The following is a 25,275-nucleotide window of genomic DNA, read 5'->3' on the forward strand; positions in this document are numbered from 1 at the left end:
AAAGAAAAACAACAAAAAGAACCACTTTTTGTTGTTGGTTTTTCCAATAAGTGTTTTTTAAAGTATATTTTATTTTTAGCTGAAGTTGAGATAACAGAAGGGGAAGGGGGAATATAAGCTACATGTTCTGTCTATTCCATTTCATGCCCTATGTTAGCCTCTCTTAAAACATCATCTCACATGTCATACCCTTCTTATAACTACAAAAACAAACCCAGCACGCACTCCCCAACTGAGATCCTCTATTAGGAGGAAACTCAGCAGTAAAAATAAGAAAAACAAACCTATCAGTCTTTCTGGAGAATACCACTTGAAAGTTGAGAATCCATTTATAAGATTTCAGAATGAAGGAAATTATTTAAGCATGCAAGAAGTAAATATCTTTATCTCAATTCCCAATCTTAAATTCTTTAGTTTGTTGACAACTTTAGATGGTCCCAAAATAAAGCACAAATTTTTAAACCATGGCTTGATACAGAAAAAATTAGAACATTTATTAGAATGACTATCAGTGCAATATTAAAATATTAATGTCTTATAATCAGCTATTTAAAAATCATTAAAATGTAATTACTACATATCAAACAGGCATTTGAAAGTTTACCTTTTCACATGAAAGCCTTTTTAACATTACAGGATTTTTGGCTATTTCTAAAATTTCAAAAAAAGAATTTACATTTCCATAATTGCACAAAATTGTAGTAAAATGCTGATGAATTCAAAATACTAAATTATGTTATATGATTTCCATTATTTTTTGCAAAATATTACAAATTTCCAATGGAAAAGTCAATTGTTATTCAAAAAGCAGGGACAATATTAAAATATTCTCAGTACACTTGGTAAAAACCTGTATTTAAGAAATTTGTATATAAAATTGTTATTTTAAAGGTATAGTCTATATTCCTTATTTTCTAGCTGTACGCAGAATAGTGAATTTACTTATCTGTCTTATAAACTTCAGTTTTAACAATCACTGAAATATCATTTCATCTTTAAAGTATTTCTGTATGTGATCAAATATCATGGTATTTTACTAACTGAAAAACTTATTGATTAGCTACACAGAGCCAAATAGCTGTCATTATAGCCAAAACTCAACATTCACGAGAGCAAGCAGTGAGAATATGGGCCCTCCCTTGAATTATTTCTCTTTATTTTCTTAATAGCAATGCTGAATGCTTTATCTTCCATTTGCCCATAAATAAAACAAGCAATGAAAAGAACAAAAGAGTGAAGAGCAAAAAGAAGTAGGGCAATTAGATAACTCATAAGAGACAGACAGGAAATAAAATTAAGGTAAAGAGTAAGATGTCAAAAGATCTGCTCAGAGTTATTACCATCATGAAAACATTTCTTTAAAGACGTATCACTAATTGGGTATAGTTAGAAGTTGGCTATGCAGTAACATTAACAAAAGCTCAAAAAGCCAACCATTAGATTTGAACATATTAGCAACAGCCAGAATCATGGGTTTATGCCCGCATAATAGCTGTGTGAACTCAGTAAATTTGTGCAAAGCACTTCATCTCTGTAATATAGTTTCTTCATTCTGAAGCCCAAGAATAATAAAATCTATCTTGATTAACTTAAAAGGTTTTCATGAGACCCAAAGGAGGTAAAATATGTGGGAACCATTCAACATCACATACAAAATTAACGGTAGTATCTTTATTTTAATGAGAATAAGAGTGGCTTACTTTCTGTTTTTTTTTAATGCAGGATATATTTTTTAGCCTTTCTGGTTTATGTTTCACTCATAGTCTGCAATTCTATGGATACTACCCAATTCAACTTATTACATCAATTTGTTTCTTCTGCCCTTTAGAGGTTTTTCTATCTCTTATCCATAAAAAGAAACAGAAAAATATCCTCATCTAAAACTCTTATTTAACAATAAACAATTTTTAAGGCAGTAATATAATTAGCTAAAAGTATAGATTACAGCTGACTTCTCCTGGTTACATTACTAATTTTTAATGGTCTAAGAGCAAATCACTTAATTCTCAAGGTGCTGTAGTTTTTTTATCTACTGAAAAGGTAGAATATTAGTGTGACCACCTTACCTGATAAAGGAAAATTCACCTTTGTAACTGAAAAGTTAAAGCAGTATTCAATTATGAGAGAAAAGTTTCCTTCCAAGCCCTCTACCAATACAATAATGCCCTTTGGAAATACAAAACTACTAAATGAAGCCACTAGTATATCTAGAGCCCACACATTTTTTTTTTTTTTTTGAAGCTATAAAGACAAACTGAGAAATGACTAATTTCCTTATTCAACAGATATTCCAAAAAGGAGCAAATTAGAAACAAAAGTATAGAAAAGAAAAAAAGATTTTTACTAGCATATTTACAGATTTGCTTTTTAAAACATCTCCATACAATCCCAAAGGAAATCCATCCATCCATCCATCCATAACTAACAAGTGCACACCAAATAATTAACACTGTTTTCTAGAAACAGAGGTTTTACAAACCTTATTTCTTACTGAATGTGCACGAAGGCACAGCCTTAAAGATAGCTTAAGTTATTTCCCTGACTAATGAATTAGCTGTTATATCTGCATTCTCACAACACAGAAATAACTTACTCTGATTATTATCAATCAAGCACAGCATCAAATACATGTAATTTTTCCACAAACCATTATTTCACAAACAACTGTTTTGTGAAATAATTTATTTGGCAAAATTCCGACCATATGTACTAACTGCATTGTTTTATGGTTCATTACTAAAGGTTTTTATAATTTTTTTTTAATTTAAACATGCTGAAATAGTAGAAATATATTTTTTTCTTTTGTTTTCTATTGAATGGTATTTCTAATATACAGAAAGTAGAATTTTTAAAAATATAATTACATAAGCTGTAGTAGTTGAGGAGACCTTATATTTCATACAGTTGTTGGACAGAAGTGGAACCAGCTCCATAAGCTGTATGTGATACATTAAAACATTGTAATTCAAATGCTCAGCAAATTATGTTAAAATCTAAGAACCAAAATGTGGAGAGAAAGGGGTATAAACTCAAATATTAATATACTACCATTTGATTAAAAGCAAGAAATGCCTGATTCTTTGGCTTTAATTTTAAAATCAACGTACTGGAATCAAATTCTGTTGTGCTAAAAGACTAAAAAAGTACAATACAATCTAAGTATTTATTTATAATTTCTTCACATGGTTTTCCAAATATTTTTTCTTCTCTATATTGTATTTTCAGACTTGTAAATTTCCAAAGTTTCACTGCTAAAACTAATAAAACTAAAACAGTTATCACCATCTACAGACACTGTAATATGCACAATTAATTTTCTTTTGCATTCAGCATGTCAATAAAGGTGTGGAATAAATCATTCTTTATTGATGAAAATTTAAAGTCAAAATAATAAACCAGTTTTTAAATGGATTTCCTTTGTGACAGGCAGAGTACCTTTGTCAAAAAGCTCCCAAATCTTTAGCAGGTATAAAATGAAGAGACTGATAATTACCATATTGAAATAAGATCGTATTTTGACTCCTCTTGCCAGATCCCACACTATCACGTTTCCATCATGACCAGCAGAAAAGAGAACTCTAGGGTCGAATGGGTGTGGTTCGAGAACAAACACCTCATCTTCATGACCCTGGAATATTTTTGAAGTGTCAAGAAATCGTAGATATTAAAAAAAGAAAGAAAAACAAAACACAATGAAACATCAATATGGCAATATTTCTAGAAACAAAGTTTTATGTTTTATTAAATTGGCAAAAATCTTTAAATTTGTCTTGTAGAAATAACAATGAAACTGAGCTAGTATCATTGTCCAGGCCTTTGCTATCATCTAGTAACACACGAGACTACTGTTAGTGGATGGATCTTTTCATTATGAAAAGACAGCAAATATCTACTATACATTTCCAAGCCTAACCTGTTTAACTGCATTGTTAAATTATTCCCAATCACTCGCAAACCCCTGTTACACCAGCAAGCAAGAGTTTTTAGCTAACATGAAAGACTTTATTCCTCAATGAGAATATTTCATTCTATAGTGAGCTTCAATTATATCAAGTAAAATTAGAATTCTTTTCTCACCATCAGGACATGAATTAGTTGACCAGTGTAAGAGTTCCAAACTTTCAGAGTCATGTTATTAACTGCAGTTATAACTGTATTGTCATGTCGATCCCAAGCTACCATAGTAACTTTCATTTTCGTGATTTTATCTTCTATTCCTTGAAGGTTTTGGCTGAAAATGAGGAAGTATTTGTTTACACTATTTAAGTACTGACAGAACAAAAACCAAAATGCATAATCTATAATTTGTATTTATATTCATTAACCTAATAACTGTCACTTAACAGTAACTGGAAAGTTTGAATCAACATGGAATGATGATAAAAATCCCTGCACTGGGTCAGGAAATCCAGTATTTCCACAATTCCAGCACTTCTAAATCATTAGTAACATGATCTTGGCATAGACATCACTGCTATAACTCTATCTAGATCTAGGAATTCTGTGCCATGCTGCTCACTCTCCACCTTTTACTGTTGCTGTCATCCCTGCTGACTGTTCTGTTTTCCCATTCATCTGAGATGACTAAACATAATTACAAGTGGAAAAAATGATAAAATATTAAAACCAAAATAACAGTTACAACACGGAGTATAATTTATCTTGGCTGAGGAAACCACTGTATATAAAACATTGTCCCTCTGTAATAAAATGAAACATAATAAGTTCTGGCTTCTGAAAAAAATATTTAAAAATTATTCTTACAGTGCTTTTATCATCCCCTTAAAAAAATATTAATGCAGCAGATCTCCTCAAATATGCCAGTGAATCATTTCATAAAAATCAACACTGCTCATCTCCAAATGCACCTATAGTTATTGCAGAAAAGTAGTAATTTTAACATGACATATAATTTTATAGGCTGAGTCACTCTAACCTGCACTATAACATACTTTAAATAATCAATATCTACACAGTATTTCAAATTTGACCTCTTACCCTACTGGACGAGTAGCCATATCCAACAAAATGCTCTTCCATTCTCTTCGTTTAAATTGCCAAATGCGTGCTGTCCCATCACGACTCCCACTTACAAATCTATATTAAAAGGAATTCAATCCCCCAAAGAAAAATCACATATGCTTCACCAAAATACACTTTTCCCAGAGATCTCGTTTAAAAAGACAGCATTCATCTTTATTTATACAGCATTCTAATAACTTCTGAAACTTTATGGGCCTTTTTAGAATTCTATATACAAATGTTCCAATTTTCATGACTAGGTCTCAAAAATAACATTTTCAAAAATGATTTCAGGTCACTATTTACTACTCCAGAAATAAAATCAATATTTTCCAAGGAAAAACAATAATTTTCCTCTCAATATTAAAGAATCTGACTTACTCTACTCAACGTATTGTAAGTAATTTTATTTCCTTTTATAACAAGAACATGGGAAAATTTACACAATATCATCAATAAACAGGTCTGCCTCAAGCATTATACTGTGACACATTTCCAAAAGCTTCTCTACATTTTGATACATATCTGAAACATACAGGGTAGTTTAATAAGCAGTTATTGGCCAGGCACGGTGGCTCATGCCTGTAATCCCAGCATTTTGGGAGGCCAAGGCAGGCAGATCGCAAGGTCAGAGATCGAGACCATGCTGGACAACATGGCAAAACCCCGTCTCTAATAAAATACAAAAAATTAGCTGAGCATGGTGGTGAGCACTTGTAGTCCCAGCTACTTGAGAGGCTGAGGCAGGAGAATCGCTTGAACCCAGGAGGCAGAGGTTGCAGTGAGCCGAGATCGCGCCACTGCACTCCAGCCGGTGACAGACTGAGACTCTGTCTCCCAATAAAAAAATAAGCAGTAATTACTAAAAGAGTCCAAGTATACTAACATTATTAAAAATAAAATAAAGACGTGTCTATGAATGTAATGGCTATATTCACTTTTTAAGTATAACTGGTCACGATCTTTATTTTAGGTAGGTGATTATTTCTCACACATCTCTAAATAAAACCTGAATACTAAAATTGTCTTCATTTCATAATTTTAAAGTTAGAATTAAATGAGACAAATATTTTACCTGTTACTAGTGTTGGAAAACTGGATACTGTCAACTTTGTCCTATATATAAACAAATAAAAAAGTGGGTGCTGAATATAAACTGTTAGACTCATACAAATTTTACTCATCTAATTCTTTTCACCAATACTTACAGTATGAAACTCCAATTCTGATATTTTCTCTGGCTGACCTGATCCAAAAAAATAAACCCGAATAATATGATCTGTGCTTCCCGTCGCCAGAAACATTCCACCTATGAAGAATAAAAGCAATTACTTATTAGTAAAATGTAACTTCAAAATCTCTGAAAATTAGATAAAATGTAAGCAAAATTACAATATATATTGAATTAATATTTTACTCCAAAACCATTCACATTTATTCTCTATAAATAACACATCTAACTGAAATTTAAGAAAGAAGTTTAAGAATATATCTATCTTGGACTAGAATGAATTTTTCAATGTGTACAGAAGTAAAGCTTTGCTTAAAAATAATTTCACTAAATTATATATAACCATACGATATCATTCATCTTCACTAGAAAATACTTCTCTCTCAACTCTGCTGAAATTTTTCTCTTGTCTCATTTCCCATCTGTCAAAATCTTATCAAACTTTTAAGGTCCAACTCCCTCAGTGACTTTTCTTTACAAACTTTGAAATCAAATGAGGCTGCTCTCTTCAGAACTCCCTTAAGACTCTGTTTTGTAGCACATTCATTTTACCTTGCATTACAGTTATTTCTACATGCAGTGTACTCAAGAGTAATACTCTTCCACAGTATTGAAAGCAATGCCTGTATATAATGAAATACTTAACTACTTTTGCTAAATGATCTACCCACCAACCCCTTAAAAAAATTAAACTGTCTTTGAAAAATCCAGAGTACTCTGGATGCATGTATGGGGCCTATATTTGTGTGATTACAAGGAACACTGAATCCATAACAGTGACACTAGAAATCTGTAAGTCAGAGAATGAAGATGTTTGGATATTAGTATGGCAAAAACAGATTCACTTCATCAGTTTGCCATCCCTCATCTCAGGTAATACTCCTATACCCTATCATAAAATAAGCAGAAAAAGTAAAACTAAAACTAAAGGTAGGAGGAACAGGTATTAGACAGTATTTGGATCTATTCATGTTTCTTTAATATCCAGATTTAGTAACTTGTTTAAACACACCCTAGCATCTATTCAAAATGCTGATGCATCAACACAAATCTGAATTGGAATCTTGGCATGATTACACACACTTTTCAAAGCACAAATAACAATAGATAGCAAATTAACTAATAAAGATACACAAATATCAATCAAATTAATTTTACTTAACTATAGAATACCTCCAAAATCCATGAAAACATAAACCAGATTTAAAATACCATTCTTACAATGAAACAACTATTTAAACATTCATTCTTTAACAGAGTCAATTTTGAAACTATTCTCCTACTAGAACATTATAGTCTTCTTAAAGAAAAATATTAGTTATGTGATTCTATAAACTCTTGCATAATTGAAGTGTTTCTAATAGTTTATAATAATTCTCGGTTGCTTATTAGCAGTGACATATGTATAAGAACATGATTTATAATACAATAGTAAATATTTTCCTAAATATTATGTGCTGCACTAGAAGGTTTCTAAATGAATAACTTTAAACGGAAAATAAGAATGGGGGGATCTTACCAGCACTAAAAGAAGAACAGATCATTTGAACTCCAGGCCGAGGGCGCTCTGTAAATTTTGCAGGTCTTGGGCTATAATACAAAAAATAAACAATTTAAAATACCCTAAAGGAACCAATAGCACCAGAAATAATCTGTTTCAAAAAAGAATCCACAGAAGGACAAAATTAAGTGAGAAGCAACAGATGGCTCCCTTCCTAAAAACAACTTAGGAATCATTATGTGTCATAAATCAGCAGACCTTGTAGAACTTCCAGCTAGATACAGATTTTGTAGGAGCTCCTGATTACACAATTATGTAAATGGAACAATCCTGTCATTCCATACATATAGTTCCTAGTTACACTTACTTCTAATCAAATTTTAAATGTTCTCAGTTTTTCATACAGAATAGCAATGTACATAATAAGGAACTAAGCTATTCACAAATACAAACACACTAGCAAAATAGGTGCTGTGTCTGTGCCTTATGTATACCACCAGTAACTGAACTTTTTCAGTATTTTACATTGTTAATTAAGCCTCTCCTTCTTTAACCTACTAATGTGATAAAACATGTCCTTTAAGACCCCCACAAGTAGGAATCCAACACTTATCCTCATGAAAATCTGAAGATAATCTGGCTCATGTCAACTATAATGCTGATTCAAAGTAGCAATCTATAGAAAATGCGTTACACTTAGCTATATTTATATTAATTGCATAACTGTATTATAGATTACAGGTTTTATATTAATACTAACAATATTAAATGTTTAATGTTACAGTCAACCAAATGAGAAAATGAAGATTTTTATAATGATACTAGCTGTAATACATTTAACAATGTATATGTAATGTTCCAATATACTGATTATATTTGAAGCCCTACTTACTGCACAGTTCTTCTACACTATTTGAGGAAATGCAAAAATAATTAGAGCCTTAAGCCTATATAACTTTCACAATCTTAACAAATTCAGAGTTTTAGTTTTTTGATCATTTGCTAGAAAAAGGTGTATAGTTAAAATATTTCTGAGCTATAGGTTGGTGCAAAAATAATTGCAGTTTCTGTCATTTTTTTTTTCTACTTTTTGCTAATAAAATAATGGCAAAACCGCAATTATTTTTCACCAACCTAATATTATATATATTCTGAGCAATAAGAATTATCCTTTATACTGACACAGAATAATTTTAAAAATTAAGTTTGTACATAGTTTTAAATTAGTATTTTCAACAAATTCTATTAACATTCACAGGCTCTAATGTAACAGCTGAGCAGAACAAATATCATTTAAAGAGACAGATAATAAAACATTCTTAAAACCTAAACATTTATTCAGAGCAAAATTAACTGTAATTTAAGCAAATTAAACTGAATTATGAAAGCAACTAAATGCACTGCTTTCATTAGGTATCTTATGGATTGTAGTTCTAGATTTTTGTTAATTTTTGGTACAACTGTTCATATAAGTTTGAAGCAAACCTTTAACCAAGATGAGACTCATCATAAAATATACAAACAGTCCTATAAACTACCATTTTTAAAAAGATTTTTATTTTAGAAAGGAAATCAATACATTAAAGAGATAGCTGCACTCCCATGTTTGCTGCAGCACTGTTCACAGTAGCAAAGATTTGTGTGTCTTTTTGTTTTGTTTTGTTTTCTGAGACTAAGTCTTGCTCTGTGGCCCAGGGTGGAGTGCAGTGGCACAATCTCGGCTCACTGCAACCTCGGTCTCCTGGGTTCAAGTGATTCTCCTGCCTCAACTTATAATTTTATAAGTTAAATTACAGTTGAATGACAAAAGCAATGAAATTATATCTTAAAATATTAATTAGTGTGACAATGTAAGTAAATTATGTGTTTTATTTGTTTAGGTTTAAAGCAAATCAGTTAACTTAGTTTAAAGGAAAACATAAACACAGATGCTTTAGAACCTGATGGACAACCATGTAAGTCTTTGTCATTGTTAATGTTACATATTTTTAGACAATTCTCTTTACACACTGAATTATTTTGATTGTCCAATAAACTTAATAAAGCACTATAAGTTACTTTTTTTTTGGGAGAGAGAGCCTAATTCTGTCACCCCGGCTGGAGTGCAGTGACACTATCTTGGCTCACTGCAACCTCCACCTCCCAGGTTCAAATTATTCTCATGCCTCAGACTCCAAAGGAACTGAGATTACAGGTGCACACCACCACGCCCAGCTAATTTTTGTGTTTTCAGTGGAGACGGGGTTTTACCATGTTGGCCAACCCAGTCTCAAATCCCTAACCTCAGTCGATCCGTCCTCCTTGGCCTCCCAAAGTGCTGGGATTACAGAGTGAGAAAATGCACCCGGCCACAATAGCAAAGATTTGGAAATAAGCAGTGTCTGTAATAGATAAATGGATAAAAATGTGGTACTTATACACAATGGAATACTAGTCAGCCATAAAAAAGAATGAGATCCTATCTTTTGTAACCACACAGATGGAACTGGAGGTTATTATGCGAAGTTAAATAAAAAGACAAACATCACATGTTCTCACTTATTTTGGGGATCTAAAAATCAAAACAGTTGAATTCATGAGACAGGATGGTTATCACAGGCTAGAAAGGTAGTGGGAGGAAGAGGAGAGGTGGGTATGTATTACAAAAATAATACGAAGAATAAATAGGGCCTAGTATTTGACAGCACAACAGCGTGACTATAGTCAATAATAGTTATACACTTGTAAATAAGAGTATAATTGGATAGTTTGTAACACAAAGGACAAATGCTTGAAGGGATGCATACCTCCTTTAACACCATGTGATTATTAAGCACTGCATGTCTATATCAAAAGATCTCATGTACCCCAAAAATATATACACCTACTATGTACCCACAAAAACTAAAAGTAAAAAGATTTCATATTCTTAAAGGTAAAAAACAAGTGAGTACCCACAATTTGTTTTTAGATGCATTATTTGAGGAAACATTTTTAAAAAGGGCCTTGGGCGGAGTTCAGTTTTCAGTTCTACCACTTATCAAATGTGTGACCTTAGGCAAGTTAACACTTCTGTACCTCAGTCTCCTCACCTGTGAAACAGGGGTGGTAATAGAACCTATCTCAGAGTTGCTGGGAGATTTAAACCAGTGTGATTCACGTAAAGTGCTTAGTACAGTGTCCAATATGCTCAATAAATATTAGTATTTTTATTAGGTTCAGTAAGTTCCAGCCAATTCTTCAATGACTAACTGTGGTTTAGTTTGGCATAGTGGTTAAAAGGGGTTTCTGAAAGTATACTTCTAGTAGTATTTAAATCCTGACTCCAGTACCACCTGCTAACAATGTAACCTGCTGTGCCCCAGTTTGTTCCCCTATCTGCTCCAGAGATAGTAACTGTACCTTTCTCAAAGGGTTCTTACAGGAATTGAGATAACAAATGTGAAATGCTTAGTACTAGCCTGGCAGACTAAGTGCCTAATAATTACAAATACAAATTTGTAATAATATTATATACATATTTTAGGATTCCTAGTCTCTTTACACCTAAGTTTAAATATACTTGGACAGCTTCCTTCTACTCAGAGGAAGGAAGTAGCCCCTTCTACTCTGGGGCTAGCTTATGGTTAACTTGGCCACTTAGATTACCCATTTAAGAAACAGCATCTTTACTGGTAAGAGTTGATAATATACACATGAAAGTGAATTTATTAAGATATTTGAGTTCCCAAAGTTGAAGATTCATTAAACTAATGCAGATGCTGGGTTTCTAAAGTCATTTCCCCCAGCAGATTATACAAAAGTATTATAGCTCAATACAATTTTTGCCTTTGATTATTAATTGAATCCTATGTGACATAAACACAGTAGCAATCTAAAACCTGCCTAATTTTTGGCGGTTTTCGACCATGTGTAAATACATAAAGAAAGTAGGTGTTCCAAAACTTATATCTAAAGAGTAACAGATTATTCTTATTTTTATGAGATAGGATCTTGGCTCTGTCGCTGAGGCTAGAATATAGTGCTAGGATCACAGCTCACTTCAGCCTCCAACTCCTGGGCTCAAACAAGCGGCTCACCTCAGACTCCTGAGTAGCTGGGAGCATAAGTATGCATCACCATGCCTGGCATTTTGTTTGTTTGCTTGTTTAATTTTTGTAGAGACAGGGTCCTGCTATTTTACTGAGGATGATCTTGAAGTTCTGAACCCAAGTCATCTTCCTCCCTTAGCCTCCCAAAGTTCTGAGATTTCAGGCATAAGCCATCATGCCCAGCCAGATTACTCATTCTTACGCCTGAACTCTGAATTTATAAATTTTAAGGGATAATTTTAATGCCAAACAGAAAAGAAAATTACTTATAAATAACTAGAAAAAACTTTAAAGTCCAAAAATAAAAAAAAAATTACTAAGTCGTATATAAAAACTCTTTAGAACATAATCTAAGCTATTAAAATTAATATAAATACCTATGATAAAATAAAATCCTTTTCATGTATTTTCCTAATTATATCTATGTAAAAACATTGATGGAGAAAAAAATACTGTATTAGGGCAGCGATTTAGATGTGATTCACATAAAGGTTCTTAAAAAAATCATTTATATGGAATAAATCACTTCTCAAGTGTCCAGAAACATGAAATGTTACTGTACTTAGCAATATTAATCCTCAATAAGCACACATAAGATGAGAGTTTAATTCTGTAAAACATATTCTGTTCCTAAACCAATTTGATCATTATCACGCTTTCTTCTCTAAAAAAATAAGTAGGAAAAGAGAAAGGCATCCCAATCAGGTCCACAAGGAGGTAAAAATATACATAATGAAACAACAATTAACAATTAACTATTGCTATTGTCCATACACATCAGTAAAATATTTCAACTTTTATCCAAGTATCTATAGAAAGACTTTAGATATGAGGGATGCAACTAAAGTGAAGTCAACTTTCTTTTGTCCAAAGAACCATGTTTTAAATCACAATCTTTTCTCAAATGTAGTTTCATTATGTTACTCAAGCTATCATGGCCCCCAAGCTTCCATAAGTACCACTCTACAAGAATGTAAATACACATTAAGTTAAAAAAGCTTGCCTTGCAGTACAGATAATTTTTTTTTAATTGCATTTTAGGTTTTGGGGTACATGAGCAGAGCATGCAAGACAGTTGCGTAGGTACACACATAGCAGTGTGTTTTGCCTCCTTTCTCCCCTTCACCCACATTTGGCATTTCTCCCCAGGTTATCCCTCCCCTCCTCCCCCTCCCACTGGCCCTCCCCTTTTCCCCCCAATAGACCCCAGTGTTCAGTACTCCACTCCCTGTGTCCATGTGCTCTCATTCTTCATCACCCGCCTATGAGTGAGAATATGCGGTGTTTTCATCTTCTGTTCTTGTGTCAGTTTGCTGAGAATGATGTTCTCCAGATTCATCTATGTCCCTACAAACGACACAAACTCATCATTTCTGATTGCTGCATAATATTCCATGGTGTATATGTGCCACATTTTTCCAATCCAGTCTATTATCAATGGGCATTTGGGTTGATTCCAGGTCTTTGCTATTGTAAACAGTGCTGCAATGAACATTCGTGTACATGTGTCCTTATAGTAGAACGATTTATAGTCTTTTGGATATATACCCAGTAATGGGATTGCTGGGTCAAATGGAATTTCTATTTCTAAGGCCTTGAGGAATCGCCACACTGTCTTCCACAATGGTTGAACTAACCATGGTTAGACACTGTCTAACACAATGGGAACTACACTCCCGCCAAGAGTGTAAAAGTATTCCTTTATCTCCACATCCTCTCCAGCATCTGTTGTCTCCAGATTTTTTAATGATCGCCATTCTAACTGGCGTGAGATAGTATCTCAATGTGGTTTTGATTTGCATCTCTCTGATGACCAGTGACGATGAGCATTTTTTCATATGACTGTTGGCCTCATATATGTCTTCTTTTGTAAAGTGTCTGTTCATATCCTTTGCCCAATGTTGAATGGGCTTGTTTTTTTCCTGTAAATCTGTTTGAGTTCTTTGTAAATTCTGGATATCAGCCCTTTGTCAGATGGGTAAGCTGTGGAGTTTGATTAGGTCCCATTTGTCTATTTTGGCTTTTGTTGCCAATGCTTTTGGTGTTTTGTTCATGAAGTCCTTGCCTACTCCTATGTCCTGGATAGTTTTGCCTAGATTTCCTTCTAGGGTTTTTATCGTGCCAGGTCTTGTGTTTAAGTCTTTAATCCATCTGGAGTTAATTTTAGTGTAAGGTGTCAGGAAGGGGTCCAGTTTCTGCTTTCTGCACATGGCTAGCCAGTTTTCCCAACACCATTTGATAAACAGGGAATCCTTTCCCCATTGCTTGTTTTTGTCAGGTTCATTAAAGATTGTATAGTTGTAGATATGTTGTGTTGCCTAGGGTGCCTCTGTTTTGTTCCATTGGTCTATATCTCTGTTTTGGTACCAGTACCATGCTGTTTTGATTACTGTAGCCTTGTAGTATAGTTTGAAATCCAGTAGGGTGATGCCCCCCGCTGTGTTCTTTTTGCTTAGAATTGACTTGGCTATGCGGGCTCTCTTTTGGTTCCATATGAAGTTCATGGTGGTTTTTTCCAGTTCTGTGAAGAAAGTCAATGGTAGCTTGATGGGGATAGCGTTGATTCCGTAAATTACTTTGGGCAGTATAGCCATTTTCACGATATTAATTCTTCCTAACCATGAACATGGAATGTTTCTCCATCGGTTTGTGTCCTCTCTGATTTCGTTGAGCAGTGGTTTGTAGTTCTCCTTGAAGAGGTCCCTTACGTTCCTTGTGAGTTGTATTCCAAGGTATTTTATTCTTTTTGTAGCAATTGAGAATGGCAGTTCGTTCTTGATTTGGCTTTCTTTAAGTCTGTTATTGGTGTAGATGAATGCTTGTGATTTTTGCACATTGATTTTATATCCTGAGACTTTGCTGAAGTTGCTTATCAGTTTCAGGAGTTTTTGGGCTGAGGCGATGGGGTCTTCTAGGTATACTATCATGTCGTCTGCAAATAGAGACAATTTGGCTTCCACCTTTCCTATTTGAATACCCTTTATTTCTTTTTCTTGCCTGATTGCTCTGGCTAGAACTTCCAGTACTATATTGAATAGAAGTGGTGACAGAGGGCATCCTTGTCTAGTGCCGGATTTCAAAGGGAATGCTTCCAGTTTTTGCCCATTCAGTATGATATTGGCTGTTGGTTTGTCATAAATAGCTTTTGTTACTTTGAGATACGTTCCTTCGATACCGAGTTTATTGAGGGTTTTTAGCATAAAGGGCTGTTGAATTTTGTCAAATGCCTTCTCTGCGTCACTTCAGATAATCATGTGGTTTTTGTTTTTGGTTCTGTTTATGTGATGAATTACGTTGATAGGCTTGCATATGTTGAACCAGCCTTGCATCCGCGGGATGAATCCTACTTGATCATGATGAATAAGTTTTTTGATTTGCTGTTGCAATCGGCTTGCCAATATTTTATTGAAGATTTTTGCATCTATGTTCATCATGGATATTGGCCTGAAGTTTCCTTTTCTTGTTGGGTCTCTGCCGGGTTTTGGTATCAGGATGATGTTGGTCTCATAAAATGATTTGGGAAGGATTCCCTCTATTTGGATTATTTGGAATAGTTTTAGAAGGAATGGTACCAGCTCCTCTTTGTGTGTCTGGTAGAATTCGGCTGTGAACCCATCTGGACCTGGGCTTTTTTTGTGTGGTAGGCTCTTAAATGCTGCCTCGACTTCTGACCTTGTTATTGGTCTATTCATAGTTTCAGCTTCCTCCTGGTTTAGGCTTGGGAGGACACAGGAGTCCAGGAATTTATCCATTTCTTCCAGGTTTACTAGTTTATGTGCATAGAGTTGTTTGCAATATTCTCTGATGATGGTTTGAATTTCTGTGGAATCTGTGGTGATTTCCCCTTTATCATTTTTTATTGCATCTATTTGGTTGTTCTCTCTTTTCTTCTTAATCAATCTGGCTAGTGGTCTATTTTGTTGATCTTTTCAAAAAAACCAGCTCTTGGATTTATTGATTTTTTGAAGGGTTTTTCGTGTCTCAATCTCCTTCAGTTCAGCTCTGATCTTAGGTATTTCTTGTCTTCTGCTGGGTTTTGAGTTTTTTTGATCTTGTTCCTCTAGCTCTTTCAATTTTGATGATAGGGTTTCAATTTTGGATCTCTCTATTCTCCTCATATGGGCACTTATTGCTATATACTTTACTCTAGAGACTGCTTTAAATGTGTCACAGAGATTCTGGCATGTTGTGTCTTCGTTCTCATTGGTTTCGAAGAACTTCTTTATTTCTGTCTTCATTTCATTGTTTACCCAGTCAACATTCAAGAGCCAGTTGTTCAGTTTCCATGAAGCTGTGCGGTTCTGGGTTGGTTTCTGAATTCTGAGTTCTAACTTGATTGCACTATGGTCTGAGAAGCTGTTTGTTATGATTTCAGTTGTTTTGCATTTGCTGAGCAGTGCTTTACTTCCAATTATGTGGTCAATTTTAGAGTAGGTGTGATGTGGTGCTGAGAAGAATGTATATTCTGTGGATTTGGGGTAGAGAGTTCTGTAAATGTCTATCAGGTTTGCTTGCTCCAGGTCTGAGTTCAAGCCCTGGATATCCTTGTTGATTTTCTGTCTGGTTGATCTGTCTAATATTGACAGTGGAGTGTTAAAGTCTCCCACTAGTATTGTGTGGGAGTCTAAGTCTCTTTGTAAGTCATTAAGAACTTGCCTTATGTATCTGGGTGCTCCTGCATTGGGTCCATATATGTTTAGGATCGTTAGCTCTTCTTGTTGTATCGATCCTTTTACCATTATGTAATGGCCTTCTTTGTCTCTTTTGATCTTTGTTGCTTTAAAGTCTATTTTATCAGAGATGAGAATTGCAACTCCTGCTTTTTTTTGCTCTCCATTTGCTTGGTAAATCTTCCTCCATCCCTTTATTTTGAGCCTTTTTGTACTTTTGCATGTGAGATGGGTTTCCTGGATACAGCACACTGATGGGTTTTGGATTTTTATCCAATTTGCCAGTCTGTGTCTTTTGATTCGTGCATTTAGTCCATTTACTTTTAGGGTTAATATTGTTATGTGTGAATTTGATACCACCATTTTGATGCTAAGTGGCTGTTTTGCCTGTTAGTTCTTGTAGATTCTTCATTATGTTGATGCTCTTTAGCATTTAGTGTGATTTTGGAATGGCTGGTACTGGTTGTTCTTTTCTATGTGTAGTGCCTCCTTCAGGAGCTCTTGTAAAGCAGGCCTGGTGGAGACAGAATCTCTGAGTACTTGCTTGTTCACAAAGGACTTTATTTTTCCTTCACTTATGAAGCTCAGTTTGGCTGGATATGAAATTCTGGGTTGAAAGTTCTTTTCTTTAAGGATGTTGAATATTGGCCCCCACTCTCTTCTGGCTTGTAGTGTTTCTGCCGAGAGATCTGCTGTGAGTCTGATGGGCTTCCCTTTGTGGGTGACCCGACCTTTCTCTCTGGCTGCCCTTAGTATTTTCTCCTTTATTTCAACCTTGTTGAATCTGACGATTATGTGCCTTGGGGTTGCTCTTCTTGCGGAATATCTTTGTGGTGTTCTCTGTATTTCCTGCATTTGAGTGTTGGCCTGTCTTGCTAGGTGGGGGAAATTTGCCTGGATGATGTCCTGAAGAGTATTTTCCAGCTTGGATTCATTCTCTTCGTCCCCTTCTGGTATACCTATCAAACGTAGGTTAGGTCTTTTCACGTAGTCCCACATTTCTTGGAGACAGTACAGATAATTATCTAAACACTACTGTTTTTAAAAAAACAAAGGCATAAATATATTATTTTTTGAATAACACAACTTAGGTTGGGAATTTATACATAGACGTCAGAGATAATTATTGATAAATACCTTCTACTCTGAATTACTTTCTACTCAAGTGGCAGAAGCGGCCATTTCAACACTGTGGAATCAACTGACTACACTACTTTCTTGCTCAAAAGCTACAGATGGAGCAAACACAGTATTTACTTTCCCTTCTATATCCACTTAAAAGACATGGTATAGAAAGCATCAAAGGGCAGAGAAGTGCTCTAGTCCTGGCCTCGCTAATTTCTAAACAGTGTTTTAACTATGGGAAAGTCATTTAACCTTTTCAGTGCCCGTAATCAAAAGATAACACTATCTAGCCAACTTGTTTTGATAAACCAAAGTATTAATACAGATGACGGCACAAATGTAAAACTCTATTATGAAGAGGTACAGGAATACCTCTATCTACCTTGATGCAGTTTAGTGAAACTTCAATGATTCTGTCTCCCTAAGTTTTTCTAGATCTAAAACAAAATCTAAAGTTTATAGATTCAGTAGCATAAATAATTCAAATTATTCTAAAGAACAGCATTAAAAATTCTTAAGATTATGTTCTCAGCATCAAAAGCAGCTGTTAAAACTATGTAACACACAGAAAGGAATGGTAATAAAACGTAAATTCTCAAGTAAAGAGCTAGGATTAGTATAAAGGGAAAAAGAAATGTGAACCCGAGAAAACTTTCTTTGAAACATAAAAAAAGGGAGAGGTATAAAAATAAAAGAGGTTAGGTAAGAGCTAAAAAAGGATTTCTATTATTTACTCAAGGAGAAAAAGTAAATGTATTCCTATCGTCGACTACTTTATACTTTTACAATTTCACTCATTAAATTAAACACATTTATTCTATGAAATAAAATAGAAACTGACTTTATTTTAAGGGTTCCAGCATCCCAGAGCCAAAAACAAATAGTGCCATCTGCCCCAGTAGAAGATAGGTATCTCTTTGAGCCACTGCACAATGGTGAGAACTGAAAAGACAATCACAGAAAAAAAAAAATCTTTACAAGAGTGACACAGTCCAAATAAAATCTACCTTTACCATACAAATAGCAACTAACAATAACAGTTAGAAAATGGTCAGAATTTACCAAGATTATGACTACTATGTTATTTAAAGTCCATATATTTATAAAGAAAGCAGAAATACTCCTTTCTTCATTTTAGCTGGCCTTATAATGCTGGATTATAAAAGTGATTATAAAAGTAACTTCTTAAAATTTACTTTAAATAACCAAAAGTGACTTCATTAAATTTACTTTACATTATAACAACAATAAAAATGTATAGGGATTGAGATGTTTACCTGTAGTGATGTAATAGACGCACTGTGGCCCTGAAGAACAGCCAAAGGTGCACAGGTTCGAAGACACCAGACTCGAATCATTTTATCACAACTTCCAGCTGCTATCATGGTATTCTCATAGTTTACAGCCATGTCTGATATTTCAGCAGCATGTCCTCTTAAGGTAGCTAATAACCTCCCATCATCTGTTGCCCAGATTTTCACAAGACAATCATCAGAACCCTTAAAGCAAGAATAAGTATTAATAGAATTAACTCTATAAATTTTAATTCAAAACCTTAACACTGATAAAGAAATCATATCTGTTATGTCCACTTCTGAACAAGTATATTTTTAAATACCAAAAAATGTTAAATATTTGTGTTAGGAATTTTCCTCTACACAAAGCTCTTTATTGAGTTAAATCATTAAAAAGAGCAACTTGTGTACTCACCAGCAAGTAAGAGAAATGGGATACTGATGATAATTAACATTTACCTTGGTTTCCCTATCTACTAACAAAGTACTCTCAATGTGGATTTCTGTAAAAGAATTTGGGCCAGCCGTGGGGGCTCATGCCTGTAAATCCCAGCACTTTGGGAGGCTGAGGAGGGTAAATCACGAGGTCAAGAGATCGAGACCACCCTGGAAACATGGTGAAACCCCATCTCTACTAAAAATACAAAAATTAGCTAGGCATGGTGGTGCACACCTGTAGTCCCAGCTACTTGGGAGGCTGAGGCAGAAGAATCACTTGAACCTGGGTGGTGGAGGTTGCAGTTAGCTGAGATCGCACCACTGCACTCCAGCCTGGTGACAGAGTAAGACTCTGTCTCAAAAAAAAAAAAAAAAAGAATTTGAACTTCAGAGATTAAAAAAAAAATTTAAGCTACAATGGTGACTAATTCTATCTATTTTGTTTTGTAATACAAAACTAAACATAAGCTTGTTTGGGGTTTTTTCTCTCAGGAAGCTATGAGTTTCCTATCACTGATCTTCAGCTAAAAACATGGCATCGTGTAAAACCAGTTGTCAGAAAAAAATTAATCCTATATGTATGAAAGTCAATAAAAATACATAAATTACTTGTTTACTATAGTAGTGTAAGTCCAGAAAAAAATACATTCGGAGTTTCCTACGAATACCTGTATTTACAAATGAACACTTCCATTTTTAAAAAGCCAAACTAAAGATCAGAACTTTCAGGCTTCATTTTATTATAAAAATTTTAAATATTTAAGAAAGTAGAAAGAACAGTGTCATTAATCCCATATATCTACTTCCCAGATTTTTGCCACATTTTCTTGTCTTTAACAGAAGGTTAAAACAGAAAACAGACACGCTTGCAAAATTACTGAATATTTTTCAGGATATAGTTTTACTAAGCGTTCATGTTAAAATGCTTGAGGACCTTCCAATCTAATTCTTAAAGAAACACCTTTATATCTGACATGAGAAAGAATTCAGAGGACCTACAGCGGCATATAATTCAGACAACTTTTTGCATCATACTGACAATAAATATAAAATATATATGATTCCAAAAGCACTGTATTAATGGAATATGTTAAGTGCTGTAACTTAAATCAGACTCTGCCAAGGCTACCTAAATCACCCCCTCAATTAACTATAAAGCCAATTCCTTTGATTGAGCTTCAGAGTAAAGTAAATGGGTTGCTAACTACTATAAATACCAGTAAAACTTAACTTTGGTCAACTATCCATACTAATATCTCGTATTCTTATCACATACCCTTAACCTCACTTTAGACTTTTCATCAATAAAACAAGGAAGTTAAATTGGATGGCCTTAAAGTTCCCTATACGTTTAAAATTAAGTGATTCATTCATTCATTTATCCCTTTGCCTTGTGATTAAGTATGTGACAACCACTAAAGACATAAGAATGAGGTATAAAGACACAGTATTCCTGTCCTTGTGAAGCAAGACAAAGAATGTCAATGTAATAATATACCCTAACATGCCCTAAGTGTTTAGCCATTGTTAATCAGCAGAGATTCAAACAAGGAAACAGTCTACTTTTCCTGAGATGGAGAGTAGGGTGCTGAAAGGAACCCAGAAGCAGTGATGCTTGAACAGAGTCTCATGCAAGAAGAGGCAATATAATGTAGCGGCTTAGAGGACACCCTCCAAGGTCAAATATATGACTTTGGATATGCTATAAAACTTCCGGTATCTCAGATTTCTCATCTATGCCAACCTCATAGTATTGTTACAAAACTAAATGAGGGTGAAGAGATAAAACACTGTCTGACACATGGTTAGGGATTTAGCTACTCACACTATTTTTGCTGGTGAGAGTATTCAAATTCTTACTTTAATAATAATATTATTTTAAAAAGGGCATTCCATATTGCAACTGTAAAGTATGTTCAAAGGCATGAAAATGTGAAACAATGTGGGTAGTTCACAGAACTGCAAGCAGCCTGCAAGGTAATTTTGAGTGTGAGGTAAAAGCATAAAGATGAAAAAATAAGAAATAATTGTGAAAGGCCTTTTACGGTTTACTAAGCAAAGTGGTATGTAATGAGGGTCACTCAAGATTATTAAGCAGGTGAGTATCAGGATATTTTTGTTTTCCAGAGATTATCCTGGCATCAGGGTGAATTAGGCTAGAAAGTAGGAGACCAGTTGAAAGTTGTTAAAATAGTATGGTCAGGAGAGAATGAGTGGTAACACAAATTATTATAGCAAAAAGGAATAATTAAAGACATGATTGTAACAGCTGTTTGGGGAATAAAAGGGATAAGGAGCACACGACTGAATATCTGTGGGAAGTGAAGGAAGTGCTGTAGCAGACTATGACTCCTAGAAAGCTGGTCTATACCACCACCTGGCACATGGGAAACATTAGGGATTTGTTGAGTAAAAAAATGCTTTAGAGCATTTATTAAAATTAATTTCTCTAAATTTCACAAACTGAATCAATGTATTCACTACATTTGATTATCTTCCCAAAATTGAAGCAATATTTGGTTCTGACCAGCACTCAGTACAAAAACAATTTTAAGTCCACTACAGTAGGTAGACTATGTAACAAAAGTAAAATCACAATATGTTTCACAACACCGACACAATTCCTATCATTCTTAATGAATCAGTGTGTTTTACATTGTACTATAAAGGCGCTTCACATATTTTTCATGTTAAGAAAAACACCAGTCTTTTGACCAAATTGTCAGTTTTAATGAAATGAGTAATGGCAATCTGTTACCTAAAATTAACCTCCACTGACTTTTCACCAATTGAAATATAACAAGAAGTCCCACTATATTCCTACTGGGTTTATCATTTAGTAATCTTACCAATTTAGTATTGCTCAATTTTCTCTATTTAGACAAGTGCTGAAAACACACACACAAAATGCATATTCTTCCCTTTGAGTGTATTATCTCAATTAACCTTTCTTTTCTTCCATCAAAATTGCCAGAGAGAGAAATACGTGACCACCCTTTCACAAAAATCTCTCTCCATTATCCTCTTCCATGACCCACAGAGGTTTACTGTCCCCTATCCTCAATTCCACCCCCTCAAGACTCCTGGAAGACGTTCCAACAGAATTCAAAGCATTCTTACCCAACTTCTAACTCATGTATCACTTCTGATAATTAATTTACCTTTATGGAAATTTGAAACAAAAGATAATCTGAGCATAAATTCCATAAAATTCTTTTAAGATGACTATACAATATACAAGTACTCAAAAATAATTGACTAAAAAGAACTGCAGAGGAAAAATTAAATGTATGGGAAAAAATGTTTAAAGCACTGTAAGTATTTTATTTTATTATTTATACATTTATTTATTTGAGACAGTCTTGCTCTATCACCCAGGCTGGAGTACAGTGGCATGATCATGGCTCACTATAACCTCCGCTTAACAGGTTCCAGTGGTTCCCATACCTCAGCCTCCTTAATAGCTGGGATTACTGATGTGCACCACTATATCCAGTTAATTTCTGTGTCTTTACTAGAGATGAGCGGTTTCTCCCTGGTTGGCCAGGCTGGTCTCGAACTCCTAGTCTCAAGTAATCCACCCACCTTGGCCTCCCAAAGTGCTGGAATTACAGGCTATAAATATGTTTTAAATAAATGTGGAAGAATGAATTAAAAATTGATAAAAATTATTCTTTTAAAAAAGACCAAAATGTCTAACAGAATTCGAACAGATATACTCTCTTTTCCATAAGCCTACTTCCAGTTCCACAAACATTACCAAGATCAATAAGCCAAAGAGTAAGATAATAGAGTCTTTCAGCCAAAGAAAAATATTAAAACCAAGTTATGGATATTAAAAACAATGTTATGTAAATGGTGAAAAGGGACAATAACGTAAGATTAACCTCTTCTAAGGCGTATGAAGGAAAAAGTAGGGTGGTGATCATGTAACCTCAGCAAAAAAAAATTTTTTTAAATCAGAGGATTAAAAGAGAGAGGGAGAGGATAACAACAGAATGAACTAAAAAACTAAAGAAAGTTTGGAAATGCAGTGGAAGAAAAGCAGTAAGAAAGGTGGAAAAATTCTGCAAGCAACAATTAAAGCTCTGCTAAATTTAAACAACATGATGTTAGAAATACCTTAACTGGCAGAGTTTTTTTTCAGCAAAGCTCCAATACCCAGGGGAAAACAAAGTTGTCCTTTCTTTTCAGTAATATTTCAATGATGCTGGGTACTGCTACTCTGGCTGGGAATTGGCAAAGTAAGAAAACTTGAAAGTACAAAGTATAAGTGAAAACAACTAAAGATTAAGCTGGAAAGGTTTTACCTAAGAAGGGTAATTAACAGTTTTAAATGCCTGTTAAGAGTTTGTATTTAACCTGCTCAAGTAGTCACTAGACAATCTGTAAGCAGACAAGACACGGTCACTACAGTATTTTAGTCAGATCCTGCTAGTGTCTTTGTGAGTAATAGATCTGAAGCTACAAGAGGTTTACAATAGAGATAAGAGATCTGGGTATTATGGGTTATACCATAGTAGTCAAAACAAGGATAGCAGACAAGATTGCTAAGAGAGAACACTTGGTGTAGATTTTTACCTGGAAAACTATGAACAGGTTTTTTAAAAATCCATGAGTTGGGTACAAAATTGAAAATGCTTTTTTATAATTCATTTAAAAATCAACTTATTAAGCTTACTTAATCACAAACAAAGATAAGGATAAGAGTGCAGCAAAGCTCTACCTTTTTTCCCCTCTCCCTCTCCCCCGCCCGCCCTCTCTCTCTCTCTCTCTCTCTCTCAGATGAAGAAGTATTGCTCTGTCACCCAGGCTGGAGTACTGTAGCACCGTATTGGCTTACTGCAACCTCCATTTTCCAGGTTCAAGAGATTTTCCCACCTCAGCCTCCTGAATGTCTACAATTACAGGCACCCGCTAATTTTTACATTTTTAGTAGAGACAGGGTTTTGCCATGTTGGCCAGGCTGGTCTCAAACTCCCGACCTCAAATGATCCATCTGTCTCAGCATTCCAAACTGCTGGAATTACAGGCGTGAGCCACCATGCCCAGCATCGTTTTTCAATAATGTAAAATTATCATATTCACCGTGAAAGAGTGCTCACTAATATTATCATTTGCTTATCTCAAACTTAGCATAAGCTGGAAAAATCTCCAGAAAATCTGTATAGCCTTTAGCGTATTTAAATCCCAAAACAAAATGAGACATCAAATTTACAAGTTTTTTTTTAAGTCAAGATAATCTTGTCATCAAAGGATGAAGCCAAGGAACCTAAAAGAGTACATCTCTATAACTGGAAACACAACAGTACAGATATTATTTATGAGAAAGTGTGTTGAAAAAGTGTGGGAATTAAATAAAATTTACATTTTCCCAATCCTAAGAATTTGGCTTCAAGAACTCTATAAAATAGCTTGGTCTACTGCCACACCCGAAAAAAAAAACACAAATATTATGATAAAGAAAGGTGCCTTAAAAACAGTCAACACGCTTCTGCACTTCAGGACAAAACAAAACAAAAAAAACCTGCATTAGACTTTTACTCCATAATCACTGTTATTTCTTCTAATACTTTCAGAGTACGGAGGTAACAGTACCAATTACTTTTCCTTTCAGCATGAAGCTGGATTAATATAAGCAATTAGTATTTTTTTCTGTATATCCAAAGAAAGTTCTGATTTTGTAAATCCCTTTAAAAACTTCAACATTTCTTCAAAATAAGAAGTTTCAGAGGTAAGATTCAAATAAAAACAAATATAGTCATACCTCCTAGATACTGCATACTCAGTTCAAGACCACTGCAATTAAGCAAGTATCCCAACAAAGCAAATAACACAAATTTTTTGGTTTCCAAGTGCATGTAAGACTTACGTTTACATTATGCTGCAGTGTATTAATTGTGCAACAGTATTATGTCTAAAA

At 34.3% G+C, this 25,275-nt stretch overlaps 1 protein-coding gene across 7 annotated transcripts in view; it reads right to left on the reverse strand.

Annotated features, from left to right (window-relative positions):
- Window positions 1–25,275, reverse strand: part of PHIP (PHIP subunit of CUL4-Ring ligase complex) — a 153,192-nt gene that overhangs the window by 76,465 nt on the left and 51,452 nt on the right. For all 7 annotated transcript variants that reach the window (XM_008994689.5, XM_002746749.6, XM_078369596.1 and 4 more), the window contains 8 exons: window positions 18,897–19,118; window positions 18,461–18,561; window positions 7,773–7,843; window positions 6,231–6,331; window positions 6,098–6,138; window positions 4,999–5,097; window positions 4,078–4,231; window positions 3,494–3,628 (listed from right to left, as the gene is read on the reverse strand). In XM_008994689.5, the coding sequence (XP_008992937.1) occupies window positions 3,494–3,628; window positions 4,078–4,231; window positions 4,999–5,097; window positions 6,098–6,138; window positions 6,231–6,331; window positions 7,773–7,843; window positions 18,461–18,561; window positions 18,897–19,118 (924 nt within the window). The remainder of the gene's footprint in view (window positions 1–3,493; window positions 3,629–4,077; window positions 4,232–4,998; window positions 5,098–6,097; window positions 6,139–6,230; window positions 6,332–7,772; window positions 7,844–18,460; window positions 18,562–18,896; window positions 19,119–25,275) is intronic.

The sequence above is a fragment of the Callithrix jacchus genome, chromosome 4 (genome assembly GCF_049354715.1).
Source record: "Callithrix jacchus isolate 240 chromosome 4, calJac240_pri, whole genome shotgun sequence".
Taxonomy (NCBI): Eukaryota; Metazoa; Chordata; class Mammalia; order Primates; family Cebidae; genus Callithrix; species Callithrix jacchus.